Source organism: Pleuronectes platessa, chromosome 11 (assembly GCF_947347685.1).
Source record: "Pleuronectes platessa chromosome 11, fPlePla1.1, whole genome shotgun sequence".
In the NCBI taxonomy this organism is placed as follows: domain Eukaryota; kingdom Metazoa; phylum Chordata; class Actinopteri; order Pleuronectiformes; family Pleuronectidae; genus Pleuronectes; species Pleuronectes platessa.
In genome coordinates, this window is record NC_070636.1 from 20,153,034 (window position 1) to 20,165,506 (window position 12,473).

At 41.4% G+C, this 12,473-nt stretch overlaps 1 protein-coding gene and 1 long non-coding RNA gene across 2 annotated transcripts in view; both read left to right on the forward strand.

Moving 5' to 3' along the window:
- Positions 1-8,090, forward strand: part of pdss2 (prenyl (decaprenyl) diphosphate synthase, subunit 2) — a 28,067-nt gene extending 19,977 nt beyond the window's left edge. Inside the window, exons 4-8 of the mRNA XM_053434496.1 lie at positions 613-687; positions 2,727-2,900; positions 4,578-4,709; positions 5,770-5,805; positions 7,708-8,090. Of these exons, the coding sequence (XP_053290471.1) occupies positions 613-687; positions 2,727-2,900; positions 4,578-4,709; positions 5,770-5,805; positions 7,708-7,863 (573 nt within the window). The 3' untranslated portion in view covers positions 7,864-8,090. The remainder of the gene's footprint in view (positions 1-612; positions 688-2,726; positions 2,901-4,577; positions 4,710-5,769; positions 5,806-7,707) is intronic.
- A 752-nt stretch (positions 8,091-8,842) lies between these two features.
- Positions 8,843-12,473, forward strand: LOC128451015 (uncharacterized). Its single transcript, XR_008340061.1, has 3 exons — positions 8,843-9,823; positions 11,229-11,313; positions 11,439-12,473. It is a non-coding gene; the product is annotated as an uncharacterized LOC128451015 (long non-coding RNA).

Below are 12,473 nucleotides of genomic sequence, written 5' to 3' on the forward strand. Positions count from 1 at the left end.
GACCACAGACCCCTCAGCCAACCCACTCGTCTGGACATCTCCGGGAATGCAAAGCGTAATGAATGAAATCGAGCGTGGATCTCATGTCGTGCAATCCACAGAATCTGCAGCAGGTCACCTGGTCTCCAGTCCTCTTCTCACCTCAGAGTTATCCGCCGAACCAGCTGATCTAACGCGAGCGCTGTTTACTCGAGCTTCAGACCGGGGGAAATTGTGCCTTTTTTTTCAATTACGAATGTCACGGATGATACGAGTAGCGTGTCAGGGTTTGATCGACCTAATTTGCATATTAGGAGTTTAATCAATGCCGTTAGCCAGAGTGATATATAATGAGGGAACAGGTTAGCGGTTCACTGCCAGAGCCCAGGGACGCTCCAACACGAGGTCACATGGTGTACATGTTGTGTAGATCTGGAAGTTTTGGGTTCAACACATGACCTATATGCTCACAAGGCAGAACTTCGTGTCCTACTTTATAATAGTGAGGCATGTGGCACTACTTGACGTATTCATTTTGTGTAAATCTGTTAATATGATAGTAAATCTGTTACTTCTTCTTGTGCATTTCAGCCCAAATGTCTGAAGCTTTTTTCTCTTTTCTGCATGTAACAGGTTGTGGAACTGATCTCAAGTGCCATCGGTGATTTAGTCCAAGGAATCTACAATGAGAATTCCAATAATACTGAGGTAAAGTACCTGTTCTCCTCTTATAGATCTGCTGTGATGCAGTGCAGCAAACCCAAGAGACTTTTTCTTGAAGAAAGGACCTACAACTTGTTGGAGGAAATTCAAACCAAATAATAGAATGATGATGATTGGTTGAACATTTAATACTTAAAGTCAATTTAGAAAATAAAAATGTATACATTTTAAAGATGTAGATATATGATACATTGTAACGTGGATAAAAGAGAGAAGGACTGGTAATATTCAATATTTTTGCCAAAACAGGAACTGTTCTCTGAGTTTATTACTGTGCCTTATAAGAGCTTAATCTTTACATATAAAACTGTTAACCTGTTACTGGTCACGCCCCATTTTTAAGCACAAGCCCAAACATAATGTACCCAAAATAAAAAGGTTACTGTTCTTCGGCCTTTTTTATTACAGTCATAACCCTGGTCTCCTTTGAAAGGTAACTATTTAAATTTTACAACCCAAAAGTCAGAGTGACTATAAGAGACAGTAAACTGAGGTGGCATTAAAAAGTGGACTGGAGGAGCTTTACTTGGACCTTTGTGTGGAAAACACTTCACAGTTCACAAGTTTCATCAGCTGCCGAGTATTTTGCACAGATACAAACAGGAGACTTGTGTGAAGACCTGGTGCAGACACACTGGACGTAGCCCTGCCAAGTATTTTTTTTAAAAGGTTAAATTCACATCATGAGTCACACTGTTGCCGTGGGTGACATGGTCCTTCATTACAATTACACTAGATTAATCCACATCTGGAAAGAGTCCATGACAAATGGGCCTCTCAGTTTCCTCCTGTTAGAGTATCGCTTGCTTGAAACTACTGCGTTATGTTTCTTTTTTGTTTAAAAAAAAATGTAAGTATACAGTTGCGGTCAGTTTTAAAGGTTTACATATTCATTACGAATGAATGGTTTTTGGAGCTAAAAGCCACAGGCTACATTCACACACAAACGTATTAACTCTACTACGGATACAAAAAGTTTTTAAACGCCTAAAACTGAGAACTGAAAACTGAGCCCCGTTCAGTTTGAAAACTCCAGGGCTGTGTTTTAGTATGGATGCGAAGAAACTGAAATACTTGGAAACCATCATATAGACACTCACAAATGCCTGCTAATTAAGTATTTGCGGTCAAGATGTAGCGTTTGTGGATTCGTCAGGTTCCTATCACAGGAAGCCCTTCCTGGAGATGGCATCCAGCATTAGCCTCCTCGGCTACTGGAGTAGAAGGCTACGTGGATAATCAGTTACAAGTGTTTCTGACCCTGTTGCCTTAACCAACAGCTGTTGTTCAGTAAACTTCTGCATTTTACGATGATTCAACTGTTTACATGTAGTAGGACACCAGCTGTTCCCAATTCATGTTTCCACCAGCATGTGCATGCCCATTGCACTTTAGTGGTCAAATGATGTGCATGCAGAGATTCTGCTTTGACAGAGCAGCTCTCAAACTAAAGCGTAGTATAGATGAAGCCACTGACACTTTTATTGACTTTGTTCTAGCTCTGTTGACCTTTGTTCTGGAAGATTTATGAGGATTAGTTGACCTCTTCGATGGTGATTTTAGATTAACTTCTTACAATGAAGTGATTTCTCAGTATTCTCTATTATTATTCTTATTAAGTATATCTTACCAAATACATGCACTCGTTTGGAGATGGTCTGTTGAACCGTGTTATACCTGTGGTGTTTATAATGTTTTCAATGTTTGACTTTATATCTGATATAAAACAACTTTGACAACGAATTGTTTGTAGAGTTAAAAGAGTGTTTTCCTGTTCGGGCTCAGCGTCCCCCCCCCTCCCATTTTCCCTCGGTTTCAAACTGAAGAACTTGTGGGAAATACTGTGTCAAATTGCTGTTACCCTCTGGTGCACATCCAATTACATACTGAAATATAAAATCACAGAGGAGGAGGGGTTGTTTTGATTGAGAGGCTTTGAGGTGCTCTGTGGGAACTTTGAAGTCGTACAGTAGAGGCAGTCAAAGCTCAGGCCGGCCATGTCTCTGACTCTGTTTGCTCTGCAGGAGAACGGTCTCACCGACGGCGTCGACGTGGAGACATGGGAGGAGCAGACGTTCCTGTCCCACGGGGCGCTGCTCGCCAAGAGCTGTCAAGCCGCGATGGAGCTCGCCAAACACGACAAGGAGTCCCAAAGGCTGGCCTACAAGTATGGCAGGCACTTATCACTAGGCCACAAGGTGAGACTGATCTCAGATTAATAAGGGTCAAAGGAGATAATCACAGTCGTCTGTCTTGATTTTTTTTTTCTCAATTGGCTGCAAGTTTTGAGCAATGGGGTCAATCAAGAAAAAAAATGTCTTCTCTATCAAACTTTTAAGTTTTGATTGTTTCACATTATTTTACTTTCTTTTCTCCCTGGGTTGAAGAATCACATACATGTATTTCCCTACACACCAGTGAGCGATCAGCAAGATTTACATCATCCTATTGTGGCATAAGGATGTTTCACTGAACCAACCCCCACCCAGTTCTGATGATACAAACAAGCTGAGTGTGTTGGTGTTAAATAAATGAAATAATAATTCATTCATACAGCGCAGGTTCACAGACTCTCCAGGGAGACATCGATAGTATTTCACTCAGTCAAAAAAAAAGCTAGAAAGAGAAATTCAAGCCCCGTCTCCACAGCTCTGCACAGCCAGACCAGACCAATCAGGGTGTGACGTGCATCCTCAGTTTTCGGAAAGTTGTAGTCAGAGCATTTCTGGATCGTACAGGATGTTAGCTGGGTCTGTCTGTTGATTGGTGCTGAGCAGGTCATGGACAGACGGGTTTTTAGAGCCTTTCCCCTGAAACCAGCTCCCTGCTATAGCTATAACAGATGATATCAGAGCAGTGAGAGTGAACTAGGACAGTAAAGTTGCAGCTGGACATTTAAACAAAACCAGAAGTCACTACAAAGCTGTGTTAAGCTGTAGATTGATGTGTTTATTCTCTGTAGGTCTGTCACTATGAGCCTTACATTTCACATTTTATATATAATCATGATAATAGAATGACATATTCTTATTTGATACTTTGTTGTTATAAAAATATAAATTATTAACTTTAGTTTCATGATTACATCATAAATATTTATCCAATGATTGTGAACCATGTTTTCAGGTTTTTCATAATGTACTGGATGTTTGTCCCGCCTGACCACTGTGCTGTTCCTGTTTATTTTGTTACCGTGATTGATTTAGATAAAAATAAAAAAATGAATTAATCTTTATTGGCTGCTGATTGGCTGCATGTTCCACTGATCTACAGGAAACAGCAGTGTCCAAACTTCTGTTCCTCTTCTGTCTCTGTAATCAGTAACCTGTAGAACCAGACAGTTTATTTTATATTTAATTTATCCTTTGTAGATGAAGCAAGGTTTTTTAATTAGATTTAGGTGTCTTATTATTGTTACATTGGTGGCAAACATACCCTGTAAGGATGGTGGATTTGTTCAAAGCTAAAATGCCATTGATGTTAATACAGATATTTAAATACTTCTCGAGGTTCAGTGATTACAACAGTAGTTTAGCGATGCTACACTAAAAGTTGTTCATACTGATCCCACTCACAGTGGTGTATTAGTACGTCCCCTCCTGCTGCGGCTCCCTGTAGCGGCCTGTCTGTAGGCCTCACTGGCTACTGGGAATCTCAGCATGGGAGGAAGCAGAAATTAGGTCTTTGAAGGAGAACCATCAGGTTAGCTGTCTCTCAGCACACTGTTCATCAGGCTGCTCATTAACACGCTCGCTCAGAGTGGAGGCTGGCTCCTCATTTTAACCACCGGCTCCGTTTAATTGTCGGCTGCAGGTTAAGACTTGGTATCTCACAGATTTGTCGTCTCACTGTAAAATGTGCTCTCCCTTCTGCAGCTGAACTCTGACCTGCAGCCGTTTGTGAAGAGCGGTGTGGGAGAGCTGCTGTCGTTCAGCTTGGATGCCGCCCCGGTAGTTTTCCACCGTCAGATCGTCGGCCAGGAGAGGTGGCATCAGCAGCTGCAGCAGGTACAGGAGGGATGGGCACCACTGCACAAGCTAGATGTAGTTAGTACTGGGACCGTCAGTGACTAGTAATTCTGAAGAAAACAAACAGGCTGCTCATAGGTGATGAAAAGTGTACTTCATCATTAGAAAACAATTACATATATTTATTTTATAACTCAATATAGTGCAAAGATTGTTTCAGCATATTCCTTCCTCCCTACTTAACAGGCTACAACATATTTAGCCTAATATGTAAAAACAAAAACTTTGGAATTCTCCCATCCACCAAAGAAATAGGTTATCAATTCTCTCCCAATTTTTACTTACGCAAAGGATGTTATGTGTGTTTGTATAAACAAAAAGTACTTGACGGTTTTCCATGACACTTTTCAGAAGTATGCAGTATTAGTCGGGGATGAACCCATTCAATTGTGTGGCAGATTCAAAAAATTGTTTCACTTTCTTCAACTTTGAAAGCTGGGATGTTGTTGTTTTTTACATATCCACTATTAACCTAGTGAATAATTCATGGATCTTGATGAAAAAAATCTGGCCTATTTAGAAAACGGATATTTTAGACTGAGTTAGATTTGGAACAGCTTGATTGAATTTAAGATGACTGTTGGTCCTTGATGGAGATATGAGCTCTACTGAGTGACATTCTAGTTGTAAAGTTATCACATTAATAAGGTTTTCTCTTTAACGAAACAGGAAATCCATTAAACCATCCAGTTTTAATATAGAGGTTTCAGATTTTGTCAGTCAATCCAGCCCAGATGACACAGTAACAGAAGATGATAAGAGGGCAGTAAACATTTGTGACATTGTCTTTACACTGAAAATGTTAATTTAACATGTAAGTATGTAAGGATCAAAGTAGGTGGAGAAGATTTGCATTTTCACAGTTGGGAAAATTGGATTTAAATTGAGTCCAAACAAAAGATGATTTACAGATGTTTTTTAGGTTCGTGCTGATCTTAAATTTCATTTAACTACACTTTTTTTAAAAGTCAGTAAAGATGTGTTGAGGATGATGTTAAAGTGATCTTGTAAACACTTCCTTTTCTGTCTTCTCACAAAGGCTAAAACACTGAGAAACCAGCTGGATTACTCAAAGGTAAGAACACTGCTTGATGTATTTGTCATTACAGAAAACTCAGCTCTTAAACTACAATGTTACAAGACTACTGCTCTGTTATTCCCTGCTGCAGCTTCTGTTGCTTGTTATCTTTCAAAAGATTCTGATACAACATTATCAGATAGTTGAATGTTTCTTTGTTGTTTTTCACCTGTGTACTTGGTGGCCCTGTATCCGACAGAGCCACCACAGAGAAACAATATGTCTTTTCCCTGTAACCTATATCAAAGTTGAGAACCGAGCTTTCCAAAGTCAACGTGTGAGGGAAGAAGGGGAGGGACGGGGGTACAAGGAGAGGGTGAAGCTCCAGAGGAGGGGTCTGATGGTATTAGGGGGGTTATCTGGTCCCGTCTGAAACCAGAGCAGGAAGGATTAGTTACCGAGGCCTATTTGTGGAGGAGACACCGAGGCTCTGAGACAGTGGCATTGTGAGAGAATCTCCTTCAGCAGACCTGCTGAAAAGGGGACGTGAGGAGAAGTTGGAAGGAGAGAAGAGAAGAGGGGAGGAAAGCTGAGAGCAGGACACAAGAGAGGGATGAAATTTTGGGGAAGAAGGAGAAAGACCTTGGGCCCTCAAGTGTAATAACATTGCTTTGATTCAGTACAAAGACAAACATGCACAATAACCAGGACAACTTTGTGTTTATTTCTGACTGCTACAACACTAACTATTATAAATCACTGTGATGAAATAACCAAAATGTTTACATGAATTCCTCCAATCTTCAAGTCTTTCATCCCCACTTAGAAAATATTAACCCAGATTACACTTTAATTTATTAAAACTTAGTATTATGGGAATTTTATGTTAGAAAATGGTTACTCATTACATGAAAGAAGTCACCAGAAGCAGCATGTGGGTATAAGCCTGCCATTTTAGGAGTCAGTCACCTCGCCTTCCATTTCCGTCACCACAACAAGCTCAGTGCTACAACCTACGTGGTAAAATAGTGGCTAGTTTTGAAGAAGTTTTGAATCGTACCATCACTCAGTCGACATATGTCTTTTACTGTGAAGGTAATGACGGGGAAAAGACATTTTAATGACAGTACTCGCTCACTCCTCTGTGTCTCAAAAAATATCCCCCAAAAGACACTATTTTGCATGGACACCATCGCTGCATCCCGGGCAGAGTGTCGCCCCCTGGACGAATGTGATTGGCATGAAGAAAACAAAAAGAGCAGAGCATTTTCCCCCGTATCAGATGTTTTGTATAAAAAATGTATTGGAAAAAAACGTTATTATTATTGTTATAATGATAATACAGTGAGTTGAGTTTCAAATGTGTATTTCACTTGTTTACAGTAACTCATTCGTGCATCTCACCAATTACTAATAATTTTGGACACTATTGCCCCATAAAATTGAGGAAGGCACATGGTGTCAAATTCACACTCTAACTGTAAACTTAACTGTTAACTGTAAACCTACTGGATGGAGCTTATTTGACAGAATTTTGTTTTACCAATCCTCATACACAAACAAACAAGCAATATTTATTATGTTCAGTTTGCTTTTAAATAAGATATGATAATAGTTCAAAATCAAATTGTAGTTTTTACCTGTGAACCTGTAGAGAAATAAAGTTCCGGACATTTCTGCTCTCATTGATAAGAGAGAAACTGTTTTCACTAAATCTCCCAGTGATCAGTCTCAGTGATTCTCCTAGTAGTTACATGTGATAACCTGCCTCCAGTGGTACCAGGGGCAGTGTGCACACGCACACATTGTGTTCTACACTGTGTCTCCTGTCACTCAAAGTGGTGCTGTACCTCAGTACGATCCACTTTCACAGTGAGATAACTTTGTCTGGCTTTGTTGTAGTTGTGACTGGAGTGACACAAACATGACAAACTAATGTGTGTTTTCATCCCTCGACAGCTCTTGGCGGTGGTTAAGTCGGAGAAAGGCATGAGCTCGGCGGTGGACTTGTGCCGTTACCATGGCAACAAGGCTCTGGAGGCCATCCAGGCTTTCCCCTCCTCCGAGGCTAGATCCGCCTTGGAAAACATCGCCTCCACCGTCAGCAAATTTTGACCTGGACACTGTCTCACACACACACATGCCCCCACACACACACAGCTGTTTCTACATGTGCAGCCTGAGGTGTTTGTCTGCAGAGGCAACAGGACACTGAAGAGACATGAGAACTTCCTTTGAGCCAGGTGCTGGCTCACGTCTGGACGAACTGCTCTGCTCTGTTGTGGATGGTATAATGGTCATGGTTTAAAAAAAAGAAATAAACACACATGACGTCAGCATCAGGTCTTGTATTCTGCTGTCTGTGCTACATACCCGTCATACCCTGCGTGGAGAAAATGTCACGCTGAGCTGCATTTTAAAACCTGGCAGTTAATTGTTACCTTGCTTATCAGCGAAGCCACATACCAGGCAGAACGCAGTTTAAGATGTTGTGAGGAATCCTTATTGTCGTCTGGAAAATGTACCATGAACGGCAAATAATGCACCAGGCAGCACTTATCCTAACAAATTTGATTTAATTTTTGAACTGGTTCCCTGCGCTTGTAGCTGCACATCTCAAATGATGCTGAAATCATAGCTGCTGGTTCTACTTGTGTTTGCCAAATCAAAAAGTGGCTGTAGTTGAAAGTCATGTTCTACCTAGTATGTGTCTCTGCTGATAAGCACAGCTGCACATAAAATACTTTAAATGGAGTTTGGCATGATTCTGTCTCTCAGGAGGGAATCAGGAGTAATGTCCTCTATGTTGCCTTCTCATGTCTGTCCCCACGTCTGTGTGTGTGTGATCCAAGTCGACCCAGGGGCGGGGAAAGGTCACACAGCCTCTCCCCTTGGCCCCGGCCAGCCAGCACATTGAAGCTCCGCCGAGCAGTAATTATTAATGAAGAGACCTGAGCAAATGGACAGGAAATGCAGAGGTATTGATTGGGCCGGCTGCCCTGCACCAAGCCGTACAGGCTGGCGCCAGCCTGGTGGCCTGTGGTTTCCCAGGCTGCTGTCTGTGGAGGGGGGGGGGGGGGGGCCAAGGTGTGAAACCAGGCCACCACTGGCAGCTGTCTGTCACATCATGGCCACACCTGAAGGACAGAGCACAGGAGACAGGGGAGAAAGGACTGATGGTTCTTTGCAGCTACAGAGAACAGCAGCACAGGTTGGTAAACCACATTAAAACCTCATCTCTTTAGAGACTTTTGTTTGCAAGAAGAAAGGTGTTGCTATAAATGGTTAAACATTTATCTTCGAGATAGAGCCAGGCCTCAAAACGATGTCAGTAATGTCATAAAAACAAGAATTATGAGTCTTTTTATAACCATTATATCCATTAATAAGAATTATGTGGAGTGGTTCCTTTGGCAATAACAGTCTTTAGGGTCCATCTTTTAAACAAGCAGTTGTATGTTTTAGATGGAAATGTAATGACACTGGACTGCTCATACAAAGTCCAAGGCTATGTCTGTGTGTCCGTTTGTCCATCCGTCTGAAACACAGTATCAGAGACTATTTGACAGATAACTGTGACCATCAGGCTGACATCTGTGGTTTTGAGTGAAAAGCAATGTTAAATAGACAGGCATAAAATTAATGCAGACATCCATGACTTCCTCATGGTGTAACTGTTGTGATCACTGACTTTAATACTTTGGTTTAGAAACAACTACAAAACCAATGACATATCCACCAACCATTAGAAAATCCCTCAGTAGAGTGCATACCTCCACCAAGGCCCAACAGTCCCCTAGAAAAATGGTCCTTAAATAAGCCTAATTATTTACATCAAGATCCATGAATTATATCCTGAGAAATCTGTCAAAGTATAAATAAAACCTCCTGTCTCACAATGTTAGTGAAAGTGAAAAAGGATTGTTGGATCCGCCCCCGGATCCAGACCAAAATGTGATGGGTTCTTTCCTGACCCAAACCACATCCTGTTTTTTGTACATTTTGCCAACAAACAAAAATACAAACCAGCCCACAATTGTGCATGGCTGAAAACACAACCTTCTCTGCAGCTGTAGTAAGTAAATGTGAAATGAGATGTGTGCCACACAGGTTTCATTTTTTTTTTTTTATCATATGTAAGTTAACTCATGCTCAAACATACAATGAAAAGGGTTGGACAAGAAGGACAGGTCAGATCAAAATACATTACTAAAAAACTATAAGAGAATAAAAGTGTAAAGGAATATGCATCCATAAGTTATTGCACAATTTCCAGAGGTGAGAAAGTAGAACAGGTCAGTAAACAGAAATGTGGAGGATTCTTGACTGATATGACGATAATACATGATCAGATACTATAGTAAAGTATAAAATACTATGGTATACTAAAGTTCACATTATTTTTACATAGGAGTGTTGAAGAAGAGGACTCAGAGGGTGAAAGTGGGCAGACGATAGGATGAAAAGAAGCAAGTGGGGTTGAAATGAAAGAGGATGTGAAGTATTTGAACAACAAGCTCCCGTCTGTTGCCGGGTTGTACGTCCACTCTCTGCTGTCTGGTTCCCGCTGCTCGGGCTTCCCGGGAACAGAGAGGTACAGCATGTGCCGGGGAAAGCCTCGGGCTCTTCATGAAATATTTAGCCTCGCCGTGAGGAGACATGGGGAAAGTTACATGGAAAGTTAAAAGGACCAAACAAAAACAGAGGCTGGGGCACTGCCAGAATGACAAATATAGTTACTAAACAAAACTTTTTTTTATTTAAATTAGGTCTGCTTTTAAGCAATGAAACTGTTGCATGGAAGCTCCCAATAGAAATCAGCTGGGCACAGCAGAAGAGGATTTGATGGGATGTGTTTTTATTGAGGAAAACTGTTTCTTTTTCCAGTGGTAAAAACAAAATGTTTAATGTTGAACAGAAATCTTTCTTTTTTTCTTCTCGACCACAAAATGACTGCCAGCGTCAGTCTTTTTGATATCTCAAGCGAAGCCCACATTAAGGGCAGGATGACGATGGTTTCAGCTTCGACACTTTTATATCCTGCAGAGCAGAAACCCGACTCTCTGTTTGCTTACATTTTCCAGTTTGGGAGTCTTGGGTGTCATTAAAGCGAGAGCTGGCAGGACTATAAGCTTACATGCACAACATGAAGTGGGCAACAGCGGCCTTAGTGTGCCCAGGCCGGACGATGGGTGGTGTAATTACAGCTGGGTCGAGAGGGTAGGGTTGGACAGCACAGTCCAACAGATTCCATTACACACACACAAACACACACATATGAACCAACATCACTGTGGATGTTGGGAGCAGCCGCTGTTTGTGAACTTGACAGAAAAGAGCAAAGGAGCAGCAACTCACCACTCTAACAGAAACTCATACATTAGATAACAGAGAAAGGGTCTGTGTGAAGATTCACACTCGCTCATGTACATTCCTGTGTGATTGTTTGCATTATGTGTGTGTTACTTATATTTCAACAGGAGGCATGTCTAACTCCAGGCCTTAAAGCAACCTCACCACTGATACGTTGTTATACTGGAGACACAAAGGGGGACGTTTCCTGAGGTAAATCAGACCCTGGTCCCTGCTGTGGGAAGGCAAGGAGTTCCTAAAAGATTCCAAAACATGGCTGAACACAAACTAAACTGATGATGAGAGAATCTGCAACCACTGAGTCATCTGCCCACCAGGTGTCAGTGTCCCCTCTCTTCAAGGTGTAGTCACTGCTCGAACATGCTGCTGTGGAGTAACGACACATCTGGAGAGTCAGTGACGCACCGGTAACACAGCAGGGGGTTTTGTGCACATGGTCCCAGAGGTCAGGAGTATGAATTAATGTGAAGACCCCACCACAGTAGAAAATGCTGGACAAGAGCCTTGTTTAGAAAAAGGTCTGTAATAATATAGCGCTCCTCCAGTCCTAATGACCACATAAAACGTTCATACTCACATTAACAGTGAATGTATGTGCATTTTATCCATCATCCATCAGACACACACATAGACACTGTCTGTACAGCTGTCAGGGGCAATTTGGGGTTCAGTATCTTGCCCAAGTAGACTTCAGAATTTAGACTGGATTGACCAACCTTCTGGTTAGTGGATGACCCTCTCAGCCACAGCCACTCTGGTGTAAAGTTAAGAGTAGGTTTTTATTCAAATAAGTTTTAGGAAATCAAACCTTCTGTGCAAACATCCCAAACGGTCCTAAAGTACAGTGGTGGGTGTTACTGTTATTGAGACTTCTGTAAGAACACCTGTATCATAATCTGGAACCAAATAAAGTCAAATATAATGCGTACTCACCCCCTTCAATGTGCTGTTTTATAAACTGGGGTTTTGAACTGTAATAAGATCAAGTCAAGCACTGGTTTCATTGATATAACACTAATGCTGCTGAATCTGCACATCTGCCACTAAGGATTCTGTATGTGTGAGGTCAAGGGTCTTAGGGTCTCTCCGGAAATTAAGACAAAATATCCCAAATACAAACGCTGCCATATTATGCATTTGGAGCCAGAGTCTGCACAGCAGCGATTGAAGAATGATCAATGGTAACCATGATACACTCGGATGTGTTCAACCAATCGTGAGACAGTCTCAGCTGTCAATCACGACATTCCACTTCATTTTATAGCATCAAATAACAATGATCTCACTTAAATTAACACTTGAATAAACATCATTGTGAAAACAAATATGAATCATCTTTAAGAAAAAAAATT